At 49.4% G+C, this 15262-nt stretch overlaps 2 protein-coding genes across 2 annotated transcripts; one reads left to right on the top strand and one right to left on the bottom strand.

Annotated features, from left to right (window-relative positions):
* Positions 1-364: 364 nt before the first annotated feature.
* cpsf3 (cleavage and polyadenylation specific factor 3) lies at positions 365-7662 on the bottom strand. Its single transcript, XM_036549921.1, has 18 exons — positions 7478-7662; positions 6991-7054; positions 6781-6878; positions 6528-6656; positions 5947-6124; positions 5743-5832; positions 5361-5511; positions 4810-4985; positions 4537-4695; positions 3894-4040; positions 3498-3650; positions 2564-2672; positions 2363-2461; positions 1800-1894; positions 1618-1705; positions 1279-1345; positions 953-1049; positions 365-642 (listed from the first exon to the last, which is right to left on the bottom strand). Exons 1-18 carry the CDS (start codon positions 7546-7548, stop codon positions 541-543), a joined length of 2073 nt encoding a protein of 690 aa, XP_036405814.1. The 5' UTR covers positions 7549-7662; the 3' UTR covers positions 365-540.
* Positions 7663-9114: 1452 nt separating this feature from the next.
* On the top strand, positions 9115-13684 carry itgb1bp1 (integrin beta 1 binding protein 1). Its single transcript, XM_036550386.1, has 7 exons — positions 9115-9205; positions 10823-10951; positions 11211-11289; positions 11470-11600; positions 12046-12138; positions 12720-12869; positions 12994-13684. Exons 2-7 carry the CDS (start codon positions 10880-10882, stop codon positions 13066-13068), a joined length of 600 nt encoding a protein of 199 aa, XP_036406279.1. The 5' UTR covers positions 9115-9205; positions 10823-10879; the 3' UTR covers positions 13069-13684.
* Positions 13685-15262: the final 1578 nt, after the last annotated feature.

The following is a 15262-nucleotide window of genomic DNA, read 5'->3' as shown; positions in this document are numbered from 1 at the left end:
AACAACAACAGTTTGATTGCTTGATGAATTTAGTAGGAAGAAGCTTAACTTTTTCCAGCACACAGCTGGTTCACTTCCCATATCAGTACGAGAGGGGAAATCGCCCATCTCTCAAGAACTAAAGAGCCCACCTTCTGAGTGAGTTCCAAAACTCAAGACTTTTTATATTCATTTATTACAAACACAAAAGACCAAGTTCATAAATTCATACAAAAAGAAATAATCTACTAATGCAAAATACCCATGATTCATTGGAATCATGACATCTCCTTGCAAACATACAGAAAAACTTCCAGAATGTTATACACAGATAAGACTAATACTTTAGATTCTAACAAAAAATAGCATTTTGTGCTAGCACGGAATTAGCTTTTGTGCTGAGTTTCAGCATCAGAAAACAATGTACACACCCGAGTGCACTGGCTTTCAGCATGGTACCTGCTGTCTGGATCACGCTGGTTAGCCTGTGCAGCTCTGGTTAGCCTGCACTGCTCGTGTTCCAGGCAGGGGCGGCTCCTAGCGGCCGGGCCCTGGGTCGGCTCAGAGCACAGGGTTCAGGGCATCATAGAGCCGCTGGACGGCCAGCTCCACCATCTCCTTCAGGGACTCGTCATCTGCACTGCCCTCCTCATAGTCCACCGTCTGTGGGAGGGACAGAGCCAGCATGGGGGTTAGCTCACACACTACACACACAAACACACACACACACTCACAGGGGTTAGCTCACAGAGCCACATGCACAAACACACACACACACACTCACAGGGGTTAGCTCACAGAGCCACACACACAAACACACACACACACTCACAGGGGTTAGCTCACAGAGCCACATGCACAAACACACACACACACACTCACAGGGTTAGCTCACAGAGCCACATGCACACACACACTCACACTCAGCTCAGGCTAGTGAAAACAGCACAGGGCAGCCAGCCAAGGGTCTCACCCGAGTCTCCAGGCAGATGTAGGCCGTCTTCCCATCTACCGTCACGGACAGGTTCTTCTCGTCTTTGAAGTCCACACAGTCTTCGCCGAACATGTCCCTGTGGGACAGAGGAAGTGCTTTAGGGTAAAGACTCCACCTGGCTGCACCCGGGGCTGGAGCTTCCAGTGAGGCTTACTCCTGCCTGCTGTCTCCTCATGGAGGTGCAGTCAGGGGCTCCAGAGCAGATCTGGCCCAATTCCCTTCATCCTTCCATAGATTTTTCACCAATTTAAGGATCTACCCCTACATGTAAGCAGTCCCTTAAACATTGAGGCTGAGGTACTTACTGCAGCATAAGTTCCAGTCTCTTCTGGTAAACATTCATGTCAATCTTCTCTTTATTGGAGTCCATGACTGTGAATCGAAAAATCATAACTCAGACTGGGTCAAGCAGCTGCCTGCAGTTTGATTTCTTTAATATCATTTCAACTGGCTTTTCTTTGAGGTAATGAAATTAATTTTGTTCCCTGGAAAATGAAAAATTCAGCTCAGGGAATGTTCTTCATTGGACAAACCACGCAACCAAGCAGAAGATATATTACACTGCACCTGTAGATACTTGTGGTCTGTGAACATGGCCAGAAAGTGAACCTATACAGTATGTCCAAAATGGTCACTGCTCGTACCTTTCTGGGCTTTTGGGTTGGACTGGACCTCCAGAACCACAGTGGTGACAGCATCAGCATACATGTCATTCAGAGGGTTGGCAATCCACTGTGGGAACAAAATGTACATGGATGCGTTTATTGACTTTTAATTACACATACACATATGTACACATAGTCCTGTAGTCTCAGCAGGATCTCACCTCCAGCACCACCATTCCAGCCTCCTGCACCAGGGTGATGTTTTTGAAGATTTTCAGGGTGGTCTTGTCTGTACTGTCCAGCTCCTCCACGTCCCCTGGGGAAGAGTGTACTCAGCGGTCAGAGCCTGGTTTACGCTAACACAGCCACATGCTAACAGAAGAACTTGTTTCATGTACACACACTGCGAGCCTGCTGTAGTGCCTCTCACTCATCTGCATGCAGGTGGTGGGGATAACTGCACTGAAAATCATTTGTTAGGTAAAATCAGATTCCCAAAAAATTATAGACTTCATAAAGAAGACCAAACACTAGGAAAAGGTGCACTGTCTGAGTGGTGTTCTTGTGCGAGTTCTACATCGTACCCCAGTGTCTCAGCGCTCGTATGCGGTGTCAGGGCGGAGGCACTGTGTCAGGGCGGAGGTACTGTGTCAGGGCGGAGGTACTGTGTCAGGGCGGAGGTACTGTGTCAGGGCGGAGGCACTGTGTCAGGGCGGAGGCACTGTGTCAGGGCGGAGGCACTGTGTCAGGGCGGAGGCACTGTAAGGCCGTTATATTCACCTACCTGCCAGGTTACGCAGCTGGCTGACCAGCAGCGGGAAGGGGCCAGTGAAGGGTATGGCCTGAGTCTGCTTCACTGTGCTCACGGCCAGGTCAGTGTAGTCTGGGGGCCAGAGAGAGGGGGTGCGGGGGGGTCAGGGTTAGGAAACACGTGTAGAGGCTGTTTGTAGTAGCAGAGGTGTGGGGGGGGGGGTTGAACACTCACTCGACAGGTCAGAGGAGGTCAGGATGTGGTAGCTGAAGTTCCGCTTCACCAGGATCCCAGACACTCTCTGGCCCTGAGCACACTTCCTGTCAGCCAGCGAGCCCATCACCTGCAAACCCAGCAAACACGCACACACACACACACACGCACGCACACACACGCGCGCGCACACACACACGCACAGACACACACGCACAGACACACACAGACACACACGCACGCACGCACGCACACGCACGCACGCACACGCACGCACGCACACACACGCACGCACACACACACACACACGCACGCACACACGCACAGACACACACGCACAGACACACACGCACAGACACACACAGACACACACACACACACACACAGACACGCACACACACACACACACACACACACGCACAGACACACACACACACACACACACACACACACGCACAGACACACACAGACACACACAGACACACACACACACAGTGAGTGAATTCACAACACATTCATTCTTAACACAGGCTCAAACACTCTGATATGCTATAACCATATTAATATCAGAGGGCTTCAGGTCCTATGAAGACGCAATAAAGGGACAATGTTTTCTACTTAAATTATGACCTCATAGTCCTCAACTGAACTGAAAATAAAAGTTTGTTCCGAATGCAAAATCAGCTCATGAAATGTAACGAGATGTTAATTGATCTCAAGCATGAAGCAGGACGAACCTGCTTACACTGATCTACCCTCTGCACAAACAGTTAATGCACAACTGCCTCAGGAGATACCCAGCTGTATAACGGATAACATGTAAAAACTGTAACCTATGCAAGGCACTCTGGATAAGAGCATCTGCTAACTGACAGTAATGTAATGTAGTGAAACGTAGTGTAGTGTAGTGTACTGCAGTGTGATGTCACGGTGAGGACAGGGTGGGGTTCCTCACTTTGGCCAGCTTCTCTCCTCGGAAGTTGAGGGTGACGGCCTCAGTGTTGCGTGGGTTGTGCACCTCGATGTGGACATCGTCGTTGTCCTCATACTCGCGGATCAGCGCCGCCTTCAGCCGGGCCATCTCGTTCTGCTCGCCGTGCACCAGGATCTGCGGGGCGACAGACAGCCGTCACGGGGGGGTAACTAACCCCTAACCCCAATCTCTAACCCTCACCCTAACCCTAACCCTAACCCTAACCCCTACCCCCTCACCCTAACCCTTCAGCCGGGCCATCTCGTTCTTCTCGCCGTGCACCAGGACCTACGGGTGACAGGCCCATGTGACGGACAGTAACATACGGACTCCCCTGTAGGAGAGGACCTGATTGGACAGGCCATTCGCAGGCATTACCACATGAGGGGGCTTGAGTGCTCGGATGAACTCGCTGGTCTGCTGGTAGTCGGTGTGGGCGGAGAAGGAGATGTAGTCCACTGACATCTTCAGCTGAAGCTTCTGCCCAGACATGGTGGTGATCTCCTCCGGCTCCGACATGATGTGCTACACGAGACCCGGGACACGAAAAGTCAAATGACATCATCACTCGCACCACTGTGTGACATCATCACACAAAATGACATCACATGGCAATATGACAGGGATGGTCGAGTGAAAGAACACCGCAGGCTGGTCAGCATTAAGTAAGAACCTTACAGCATTTACACAGACAGTGGCCAGGGAAACTGCATCACTGTGTATCACCCCGCTGTGTTAGGACATCACTATCACAGGATTCTTCCTTGTGATTCAGAGAATTCTGGTCTCTAACGACCATCTTTATGTTTGTTTTCCTTGTTTCTGCAGTCTGAAAGGGCCTTAAGATGACATCAAGGACACTGCATCCCTCGTGGGTGAATAGTGCAGTGACCTTTAACCCTGCGTGTCACAGCTGTAACCCAGCTCTGTATTGGCTGTCACTCACAGCGTAGGCTCAGACTCGGGCTCGGGCTCGGGTTCGGGCTCGGGCTCAAGCGTGTCGTCCCGCTGACAGGCTCACCTTGGCGAGTGTGCCCTCCACACAGTACCCAGCGATGATCACGCCGTTCCTCTTGTCTGTGCACCAGCTCTCAAACAGCTCACGGGACAAACCGCTCTGCATCATACCCGGGGACGCCATCACCACGCTGGGGCCGATGTCATCGAAGTGGTCCATGCTCTGGGAGGGAGAGACAGACACACAGGCACACACACACACACACACACACACACAGTGAGCATCCACACTCTGAGCCATGTGCATGTTCAGACACACAGAAGGGACGGTCCCCACCTTCAGGTTGCTGATGTGCTTGAAGACGAAAGGGTTGTTGATGTTGATGGCCTTGCGGATTTTGTCGTTCATGGCGTTGACGTAGGTCTGGTACACCGCCATGCACTTCTTGGCCAGAGAGGAGGCGTAGTAGATGGGGATGTCATGCAGCTCAGGGTGGTTCTGCCAGTACTCATCTGTGAGCAGAGGAAGCAGCTCTATGTGAATCTATGGCTCCACAGTTCTACACATTCAAATATAATATACGGGCTCACAATTTCATTATACGTTTAGACAGGAAGACAATTCAAAAACAGCTTCAAATGAAACAAAACTTGTCTATCCTCATCAGTTCTGGTATTAAAATAAAATCTTTTTTATTTTATCTTTCTATCCACCAAAGAACTTTCATTTAGCTGAAAGTGACCACTCCTTTAAAAAGCCATTTTTCAATCCTCTCTCTGCTAAAATATCTTGTTTTCCTTAAAGCAACTTTTGTGATTTTGATTCAGTAATCCGATCACATTAGCACAGATCCAGGGACACAGAGGCCAGCCAGCGTGGGGTCTCACCCAGGATGAGCAGCAGCTCCTGGGCTCGGCCCAAGGCGAAGACGGGGATGAGGCAGCGGCCTTCTCGGTTGACAATGTCGTGGACGGTGTTGCAGAAGCGGGCCTCCCGCTCCTCCCTCTTCTCGTGGATGTGCGTACCATACGTGGACTCCTGGGAAAGAGAGACACACCAGCGGGGTTAATGCCTCATAACCCAGCCAAGCCAACGGAATTTCATACTCAGGTAAGAGCTGCACCACTAGATTTAATGTTTCATAACCCTTCCAAGCTATCAGAAGGTCAAGATCAGGTTGTAAGCAGGTGTAACAACCAGATGTAACACTTCATAACCCGGCATAGCCAATGGAAGGGCATAATCAGGACAGAGCTGGGCGGGACTCACAATGATGAGGATGTCGGGCTTTACGCTGGGGATCTCGGCTGCCATCAGATGCCTGTCCTCCTGACGAGAGAAGTCCCCGGTGTAGAGCAGCTGAGGGAGGATGGAGAGAGCATAAGAGAGAGAGAGAGAGAGAGAGAGTGAGAGAGACAGTCTAACTCTGATGCTTTTTTTCAGAGCGAACTCCTCGGTGACTCGGGGACTCACCTTCACTCCTGCGATCTCGATCATAAACATGGCCGCCCCCAGCACGTGGCCCGCGTGGTAGCACCAGAACTTGATGCCGGCCACCTCCTTCACCTCGTGGAAGTTGATGGTCTCAATCTTGTCCATGCTCTCCTCCAGGTCCGTCTCGGTGTAAAGCATGTCGTCCGCCGAAATGTTGCTGCAGACGCAGGGATCAAACAGGAGGGAGAGAGCACTCGTAAAACATCCTGACAAAACTGATCAGGCTGGATGTCCGGTATAAGGACTGTACAATGCCATATAAAATAACAGTTATGTAAATATCTGATACATGTATATATATCTGATATATGTAAAAAAATAACTCAAGAGAACCAGCTTTTACATTAATGAACATCTCACATCTTCAATCACTCTTGCGTGAAGTTCAAACAATGTGCAATCCAGCCGGGTGCACGTATCTTTGAGGACCATATGGTTCATTCTTTTGTCATACTTTTTCAGCTCTTGGCTTAAGTGTTTGCTGTTTGATCTGCCAATCCCTCTCTAGTTTGTATGTGAAGTGGTTGACACAAGATAATCAACTTTTAAGTCGTACATACCTGACCTTGACGTAATCGGATAAGAGCCAGCGATAGATGGCTTTAGTAGCATGTGTCATGAAGGTTCTGCCTTTGAAACTTGTCTTCTGCAAAAACCACGGCAGGGCACCGCAGTGATCCAAATGGAAACTGAGAGAGGAAACGGGCCACTCAGTCAGAGTTTACGTGGCTGGTATGCATTCCTGCACAAAAGCGATCCAACAATAAACTGACACCTGGAATGGAGGAGCTACAGCCACAAAGAGAGACTCACTGGCTGATGAGAAGCAGGTCGATCTCTGCTGGATCTATCAAGTCGATGTAGGGAAGGGCGTCCATTCCTTCCAAACCCGGGTGGATGCCACAGTCCAGCTGCAGGAATTAAAGATTCGGTCTTACTACCAGCCCCATCGAGTGGCCTGTAACGCTTTACAAAAGACGCGTAGCATCGGCGGAAACGGTGGAGCACAGTGATTTTTCCTACCATGATCTTCCGTCCCTTGAACTCGAGAATGATGCATGACCTGCCCACCTCCTGCCCGGCTCCGCTGTCAGGGAACGGAGCACAGATTCATCATTCACTACCTGCTTAGCTGTACACATCAATGAACGCTTTTAACATGCGCAATAAAACAGCTGAAAGATTACATAAAGAACAGCTGAATTAGCGAGGAAGGAAACTAATAAAATCAATGCGTTCTTAAAAAAGATCTATAAAGATCTATAACCTTTGGACTAGCGAATAAAAGAACCTGGATAATTCTTCACATTAGGTAGCTAGCTTCTGTGTTTCTCATGTAGCTATAGTTACAAGCAAATCATCATTACACAGTTATTTTAAAAAACGCAATCTGTCTATCCAGCTAGCGAAATTAGCGTCCGAAACGACCGACTTGTTAACGTTAGCCGGTTAACTTGGGTACACCTGACAGGCAGTTACACACTCTTTTCAAAGGGAAACGGGAACTTACAGCGGTCTGATAAGCAGCTGATCACTCTCCTCCGCAGGGACTAATATATCTGCTTTGCGCTTTGCAGCCATGGCGGTTAACTATTAAAGACGGGAGGTTTGCTCTGAAAGATACACAAATTTACGCAGACATTATTCAACTACACAAATGTATTTTCCCACCATCAGGCATGGGAGTTTCAAAGGTCAAACTTCCGGTCCGTCAAAATAAATATGTCCGATGGAGAAACACCGTGACCGTCTGTTCTCAATAGTTCCGAGATTAGTTCTATTTGTAGTTTTAAATGAAATATTTTAGACATATTTTCACAACAAATTAATACTATTTATCTTATGGGAGATCATGGCTCTGTTTTACATTTCATTATTCTCTGAATGAGTGGGGAAAATTGAAACACAACATTGAATGAAAAGCGTATGAGAATGACGTCAACGTGCACTAATTCTATATAACATGATATTCATGCAAATAATAATCTAACCCAGCGAGCTCAAACTGACGGGGCAAAATGTGCTATAGGTTTACATGCCTGATGTCCAGCCACAAGACCGGTGATTTGTTTGTCCGCAGGAAATCATGATTTTTCACTCTCTGTATCTTCTTTTACAACGTAGCAGAAATCCAGTCAAATTGGGTTACTTGAAAAATAGCATTTGCAAAACTGACAAACATAATTTGTTCATACAAGAAATATCTTGTGTCAAATCATTATTATCTGTTAAAGGTATAAAAGTTGTGAGGGAAACAATTTTGTTTAAATAGTATTTTCCTGTAATCATGTTTATTCATACACTGTTGCTTGAGATATGTCCTGCCACATTTCTGCAAAAGAACTGTGAGTTTCAACAGTTTGTCGTTGGCAAAGTGTCTTTGTTAAGGAATGTGAGAGTATTGGATCAATAGTTCTCCGTGACTTACATGCTACAAAGCTATATAGTTTGCATGTGCACACCAATGCATCCGGTGTACAGCTGTGGCTAAACTATGATATAATGATTGTACAGCACAGCCAGCCGTCCGCAGACAGCACCGGGATGCTCCGCAGACAGCACCGGGATGCTCCGCAGACAGCACCGGGATGCTCCGCAGAAAGCACCGGGATGCTCCGCAGACAGCACCGGGATGCTCCGCAGACAGCACCGGAATGCTCCGCAGACAGCACCGGGATGCTCCGCAGACAGCACCGGGATGCTCCGCAGAAAGCACCGGGATGCTCCGCAGACAGCACCGGGATGCTCCGCAGAAAGCACCGGGATACTCCGCAGACGGCACCGGGATGCTCCGCAGAAAGCACCGGGATGCTCCGCAGACAGCACCGGGATGCTCCGCAGACAGCACCGGGATGCTCCGCAGACAGCACCGGGATGCTCCGCAGAAAGCACCGGGATGCTCCGCAGACAGCACCGGGATGCTCCGCAGAAAGCACCGGGATGCTCCGCAGACAGCACCGGGATGCTCCGCAGACAGCACCGGGATGCTCCGCAGAAAGCACCGGGATGCTCCGCAGACAGCACCGGGATGCTCCGCAGAAAGCACCGGGATGCTCCGCAGACGGCTCTCAGGCCAGCTGGTCTCGGCTGCGTCTCCTTTAAGCGGCGGAGGTGGCGCTGCGAAGGAAGTGAAGCGTCTGAAAGCGAGTCTCGCCAAAACAGAAAGAAGCGGATACTGACGCGGGCTGCAGTTACACCCAGCGCGGCCATAAACTGACCCAAAGCAGCGCGGAAAGAGGTATGCCCCCGCAGCCGCCGCCCCGGCCAGGCTGCGGACGCCAGGCGTCCGGACCGGGGCTCGTTTGTAACATCCGCGAAGCGAGAGGATGTGAATGTGTGCCAGTGTGAGGACGCGTACAGGCAGTGGGTGGGGTGCAGTGTTTAGCCTAGCAACGGGTTTCCGTTACTCGCAGCAGGGATGTTTAATTAACGAGCTCGCGACAACGGGTATCGCCGCGCGGGCTGGTCCCGAAGGGGTCTCGCGGACGGGCGCGAGGCGTCCTGCCTCCAGCCGGAGTGCGCGTGGACGCCGTGGTCACCGGGGACGTTAGCAAGCTGTGCAAACTTCTGCTGGATTGCTAACCACTGCGAGGTTAAACGCCCCGTAAAGAGGACAGATAGCTGGAACCTCCTGGCTGGCTAGCTAGCTGTGTATCAACTTTTTGTGCTACACGTTGCTACGCTCCTAAGCGACCCAGCGGGTTATTTGGTTTACTTTGAAGCGCCTCGTTTCTGAATGTTGTCTCGCGTACTAATTTAGCTCAGACGAAATTATTAGAGACAGTTGGAGTTAACTAACCCCACGGACTGCCGCTTTGCGTCGGGTGCGGAGGCGGGGCGGTGGTGACTGAACCGCAGTGACTCCGATAAGCCTCACCTCACTTCCAGCGCGTACAAAGCGATAATGGCTGCCCGCACGTGCAGCCCTCGCGCAGACAGACGCCGAACGCGCGTGCGATCTCCCCCCCCCGCAGCCGAGCCCGATGCAGTGACATGTCGGTGGGAGCCACCGTTTGCTAAGATGCGGTGAAATAAGTTCGTATAACTTCAGAAGTTTCCCCTTTGATTCCTTGCCAGCCGTTTTCTAAGCCACGATCAGGTTTTCATGATGATGCCTTTACAGAATTCCTAGTACTTTTGGTAGATTATCTCTTTATATCTGACCTCTCACTATTTTGTGCCTAGCAGATCTTACCATAAAATCACCCAGTATTAACATAATCCATAAATTAATAGTAGTAAGAACAAAATCATTGCATCAAACGCTTTGCAATCATTGTAGAGAAGAAAGGAGCAACTTCATAAATAAATGTAAATATATCATGTATCCAACCGTTTTAAAATGTCTGATAGCCAAGTACCCAATGCATTCGCCCCTCAGCAGGCTACTACATAATGCAGAGGAGAGCAGGCGGAAATACCTACTCTGCACATACTGTAGCAGGCTTTCAGAATGGACGTTCAGCCCAGCGCTGAGCTGAAGGTTTCTGCGGAGAGAAGTCCTGAGTGATAGAGCCAGCTGGGTCTCCCAGAGGGGAGAGTAGATACCTTCATGTGTTCATCATTTCTGGCCACGTCTGATAATCACATTTACATGAAGAGCTTTTTTTAAATAATGTCCATAGATACACTTGAAGTATTTTTGAAGAAAAATGAATATTTTCTTGTAAAGGTCCCTTAGTCACTCTGAATGTCTCGAGGTCTGGTTACAAAATTACTAAATTGGGGGCACTGTGTGTAAATGTAAGTGTCCCATCTCATCTGTAAAAATGCCACATTGTTTTAGACAGTATTATCAGCGTGTGCTCTCTGATTGTAGCTGAACCGTGTGTGCCGACTCTCTCCCTGTCCACAGCGCCCCTAACGTTCTGCCCATGCTGGGGAGCTGAAGCGCTGGTCGTCATGGTGAAGAATGTTCCGGAAGGGCAAGAAGCGTCACAGCAGCAGCAGCTCCCAAAGCAGTGAGATCAGCACCAAGAGCAAGGTGGGTCGTCCCGGAGTTAGCGTGCAAGGACATGACCTTCAGACAGGATAGAGATAGGTCTGGTGCTGCAGCCGTCAGTGCCAGAGACTCACCTGGAGTCCTTGCAGTATATCTAATTCTGAATCTAGGAGATGCTGTGATTCTCAGACGTCTGAGCTGGCGTGCATGATGCAGTTTGTTCTCCATGTTGCGCGTGTGGTTGTGCTGAGCTCCTGACTCTCTGTAACCCTGACTGACCGCTCCTCTCGCCCCGGCTCAGTCTGTGGACTCCAGTTTGGGAGGCCTCTCCAGGTCCAGCACGGTTGCCAGTCTCGACACAGACTCCACCAAGAGCTCGGGTCAGTTCCACACAGCATGTCCGCTTTACTGTCAGATGTTCGGACTGTATCAAAGCATGTTATTGTTTCAGTTCACAAACTCTGTCATCCTGTAAGGTGTGGAACCTGTCAGTCATCTGTCCCAGAGCTGTGTGGATGTGGTGAGATGGTGATCACCTGTAGCTCTTACCTGGTCCGCAGGTAACAGCGCGTTGGACGCCTGTGCTGAGTTCCGGGTGAAGTATGTGGGGGCGATGGAGAAGCTGCCGTTCGAGATGTGCAGGACCCTGCTGGAGCCGCCGGACCTGATCAGCTACATCGACACGGCGCAGGTGAAACCAGCGGAGCAGTGTCCGGGAACACGTCCACTGAGACGAGCAGCACAGCTTATTAATGCTGATCCATCAGCTTCAGTTGAATGTTTAGTCATTTAAAATTTCAGTGATGTTATACGTCGTTTTGTAACAGTTTCATAGTAAGTCAGGTAATTTATCCTAATTTAGTACTCGCTCTCATCAGTTCTGTGAAGCATCTAATGGGAAAAATGCCAGTGTGGAGTTGATCAAATCTGAAAGCATAACTTTCAGCTGCTACTAAATTTCACAAGCGTTATAATTACTAATGTGCTTCCCAAATGTTAAAAACTATCTGTAGACTAATAACAGGTCCAGGTGAGCTTGTGGGTAGTTTACAGGCATATCTGTGGAGTGAGTTGACCAGTTTTGGTTCTCACGACCAGAAGGAGAACTTTGAAATTCCTGCTTCTTGTGTTCAAAGCAAGAAGGCAAGCTTCCGTTTGTGGCTGCGGACGAGGAGATGTTCTTGGGGGTGTCCAAGTACGGCGTGAGAGTGGCCTCCGCAGACCAGTGTGTGAGTGTCTGCAGCTTCACACCTGCACACAGTGATGCTGTCACCTTCAGTTTCACACCTACACACAGCGACGGCATCACCTGCAGCTTCAGTTTCACACCTAATGGGATGAGCTGGTTGTAATGGTTTTGGTCATATTCACTCTCGAAACAGAGTATCAGTGTCCAATATCAGAGTGTTAGATACATACTGCATAAGATCTACAGAAAGGATAGGGACAAACACAGACGCCATCAACTCTTCTAAACTCTCCAGATTTCCTCTCTGTGGTAATCTTCAGGAAGGCCCAGAATATAAATCTGCTTATTCTCACATCCATTGGCCAGCCCTCTTACACAGAGAAAGATGAGTGAATTAATATTTAAGATGTTATATTCAAAGTAGATCTGAATTTCAGCTTTGCTTGTGTTCATTTCTCCTTTCCTTTAAATCTTTCAAGTAGAAGTATCTACCAGTAGAACATCTTCTAGCAGAACATAGAGTATCTTTCAGTAGAATGTCTTCCAGTAGAACATACAGTAGATATAGAACATGTCTTACCTACCACCTACCCGCCCCTACCCCCCCCACCCCCCCCTCAGGACGTGCTGCAGAGGCATCCTCTCTACCTGGTGGTGCGCATGCTGTGTTATGATGACGGGCTGGGGGCCGGCAGGAACCTGCTGGCCCTGAACACCACCGACCCCTCCCAGCAGGAGTGCAGCATCTGGGTGTACCAGTGCAGCAGTGCGGTGAGTGTGGGGCCGTACAGACACACACACACACACACACACACACACACACACACACACGCCTTCGGCAGTGTCAGCAGCACGTCTGTGAGGCAGACTCAGCCCGGTCTCTCCTCTTCCTCAGGAGCAAGCACAGGCCATCTGTAAGGTGCTGTCTGCTGCCTTCGACTCTGCCCTGGCGTCCGACACCAAGTCCTGAGGCCTGCTCCGGGGGCAGGGCCCGCAAGCCACGCCCCTACCAGCATGCCTACCCAGCATGCCTTGCCCAACCACCATCAGCTGAGCCATGCGGAGGTCACCATCATCACCCACATGGACTTTGTTTTTAATCTAATTTAATGTAATTTAATGTTGTGTACAAGAACAGCGCATGGTTTTGAGTTTACGACCTGGCATTTCTAAGCTCTCCGGAGGTACAAGTGGCTGCTGACTGGCTAGCTGTGAGCCTGCAACAGCGGTACAGCATGGGGTGCAAAGACACCGCCAGGGACCCTGCCAAGGAGGAGCGGCGGCTTTACCACATGATCAGTGGATTCAATCCCGCAGCATGCTGACGACACCAGCCCCGCAGATGCTGAGGCGAGGGCTGCAGGGACCGGTGTTCTGGTTAAACGGTACTTTGTGTCATGTGATGGGTCGGCTGTTTCTGTTTTGAAGGGTCCTCAGCTGCTGTTGCTGGAATTCCCCCTTCCTCTGCCCCGCCCACGGCTGTGTGGGGGGTCACGGGTTGGGGGTGGGGAGCGCTGACATCCAAACACCCTGTTACCTCTTTTCTTACACACCCAACCCACTGGGCCAGATGGGCTGGATCAGATACACGGTACAATAAAGTATGGAATTTAAATACATCGTATGGTTATACTGCTTGTTTTTTTTTTTGGGGGGGTGGGGGGTGGCAGGGGAGAGAGCCTCCTCCTCCTGAAACCCTGTAGCATTATGTGAGAGGGACTCTTGGTCTCCTTTTCTATCTTGTTTTATTCTTCTGTTTGAAAGGGTATTTTAGCAAAATTAGTTTTACCTCGGCCACCGGGACATGACAACAGACAGCACCTCAGATTGCCACTAGAGGGAGCTCCTGCAGCACCAACACTCTCTGACTGCAAGAGTAGGGGGAAATTGTAAGTGTGGCTGGTCCTGGTGTCTCACTCCAGGTTCAGATATTGCTCCTGTGTCACTCAACGTCTCACCTTCAATGTCTCTATTTTGGCCTTGACCTCACAACTGGTGAGATTCTCCTGATTGTGGAAAAAGTGATTCTTACATCCATCAGCAGAGACGATCACATTATCTATCAAAACATGGGTGCACAGTTTCTCTCTCAAATTCACATTCGAAAGTGGACAAGCAGAATGTTAACATGCCGGGCAGATTTAATGACCTTTTCCAGTGCAGTAACAGGTAGATGGAAAGTGTATGGCTGGTTTTCTCACACATGCATTTTCCCTGTGCTGACTTTCTGAGCATAACACATTCTGACTCAGGGGTATATTTATAACATCAGATACACCAGATCACTCTGCAGCGTAAACCATGTTGGTTGCATGGCATACTTTAACAGCATCTGTGCATGTTTTCATATGCAGTCCTTACATTCAGCGCCCCAGAGTTAGAGGACATGTTCTGACAGGTGACTGGGAAAGCCTACTTCAGTAACTCCAGGACTCGGTAACCACAGGCCTGGCTGTGTCTCTCCTGCAGTCTCCCGCCCTCTGTCCTCAGCAGACCCGGCGCAGTTCCTGTCTGCAGGTTAAAGTTTACTTAAGAAGACCACAGGAGTCGAGGTTGCAGCTCTCTGGCCAATGTGTAAAAATGTGTGCGGCAACAGATTTTGAAATCCAGGTATGTGTTTACAATTCTGGTGCCAGTGTGAGTGAGTGTAAGAGTAACTTATTTTACAGGTATAATAATGCTGGGCTTCTCCCTTTTGCGGAACGTTGCGCTAATTTGTCTGTTTGTCAGTTTATTTTGTGTGCATGACCTTAGGATATTTGTTTCGCACATGCAGCAAACTGGATGGAGAGAAAAACAGGGAGAATGTGATAGAGTGAAAGAAAGCGAGTTCAGTATTTTCAGATAGACGGGCTGCTAACAAAGCACACAGCCAAGAAACACTGGGGTAACAAAACATGAAGTGTTAACTCTGCGGTCCTTTTGGCCTTTCAGTCACATGACCTTTCTGTCTGACCTCTGTTAACCTTTGCTCTGTGTCGCTGAAGTCGCCTTGCCTCTGTGAGGGAGGAAAATCTGCTTCACAGACAGTCAGAGCTCCGTGATCGTCTGTGTGTTTGATTCAGGAGGTGGAGGGATTCGTGATGGCTGTGTAGCCTTCTGGTTACAGTGTGTTTCACAGTGTGAAGTTTGTATGACCTCCTTCTCCTTCTCCTTCTCTCATC

The sequence above is a fragment of the Megalops cyprinoides genome, chromosome 17 (genome assembly GCF_013368585.1).
Source record: "Megalops cyprinoides isolate fMegCyp1 chromosome 17, fMegCyp1.pri, whole genome shotgun sequence".
Taxonomy (NCBI): Eukaryota; Metazoa; Chordata; class Actinopteri; order Elopiformes; family Megalopidae; genus Megalops; species Megalops cyprinoides.
Note: the sequence above shows the minus strand (reverse complement) of the source record. Positions and strands in the feature narration are given on the sequence as shown.

Bases quoted from the DNA above. Each gene is read 5' to 3' on its own strand.
- cpsf3 (XM_036549921.1), bottom strand. From the start codon at position 7,548: ATGGCTGCAAAGCGCAAAGCAGATATATTAGTCCCTGCGGAGGAGAGT. The intron at 6,125-6,527 runs GTATGTACGACT...CTGCGTCTGCAG, and splicing joins TCCGATTACGTCAAGGTCAG to CAACATTTCGGCGGACGACA. The intron at 4,041-4,536 runs GTGAGCCTGTCA...GGTCTCGTGTAG, and splicing joins TGGAGGGCACACTCGCCAAG to CACATCATGTCGGAGCCGGA.
- itgb1bp1 (XM_036550386.1), top strand. From the start codon at position 10,880: ATGTTCCGGAAGGGCAAGAAGCGTCACAGCAGCAGCAGCTCCCAAAGC. The intron at 11,601-12,045 runs GTGAAACCAGCG...TTGTGTTCAAAG, and splicing joins GCTACATCGACACGGCGCAG to CAAGAAGGCAAGCTTCCGTT. The intron at 12,870-12,993 runs GTGAGTGTGGGG...CCTCTTCCTCAG, and splicing joins TGTACCAGTGCAGCAGTGCG to GAGCAAGCACAGGCCATCTG.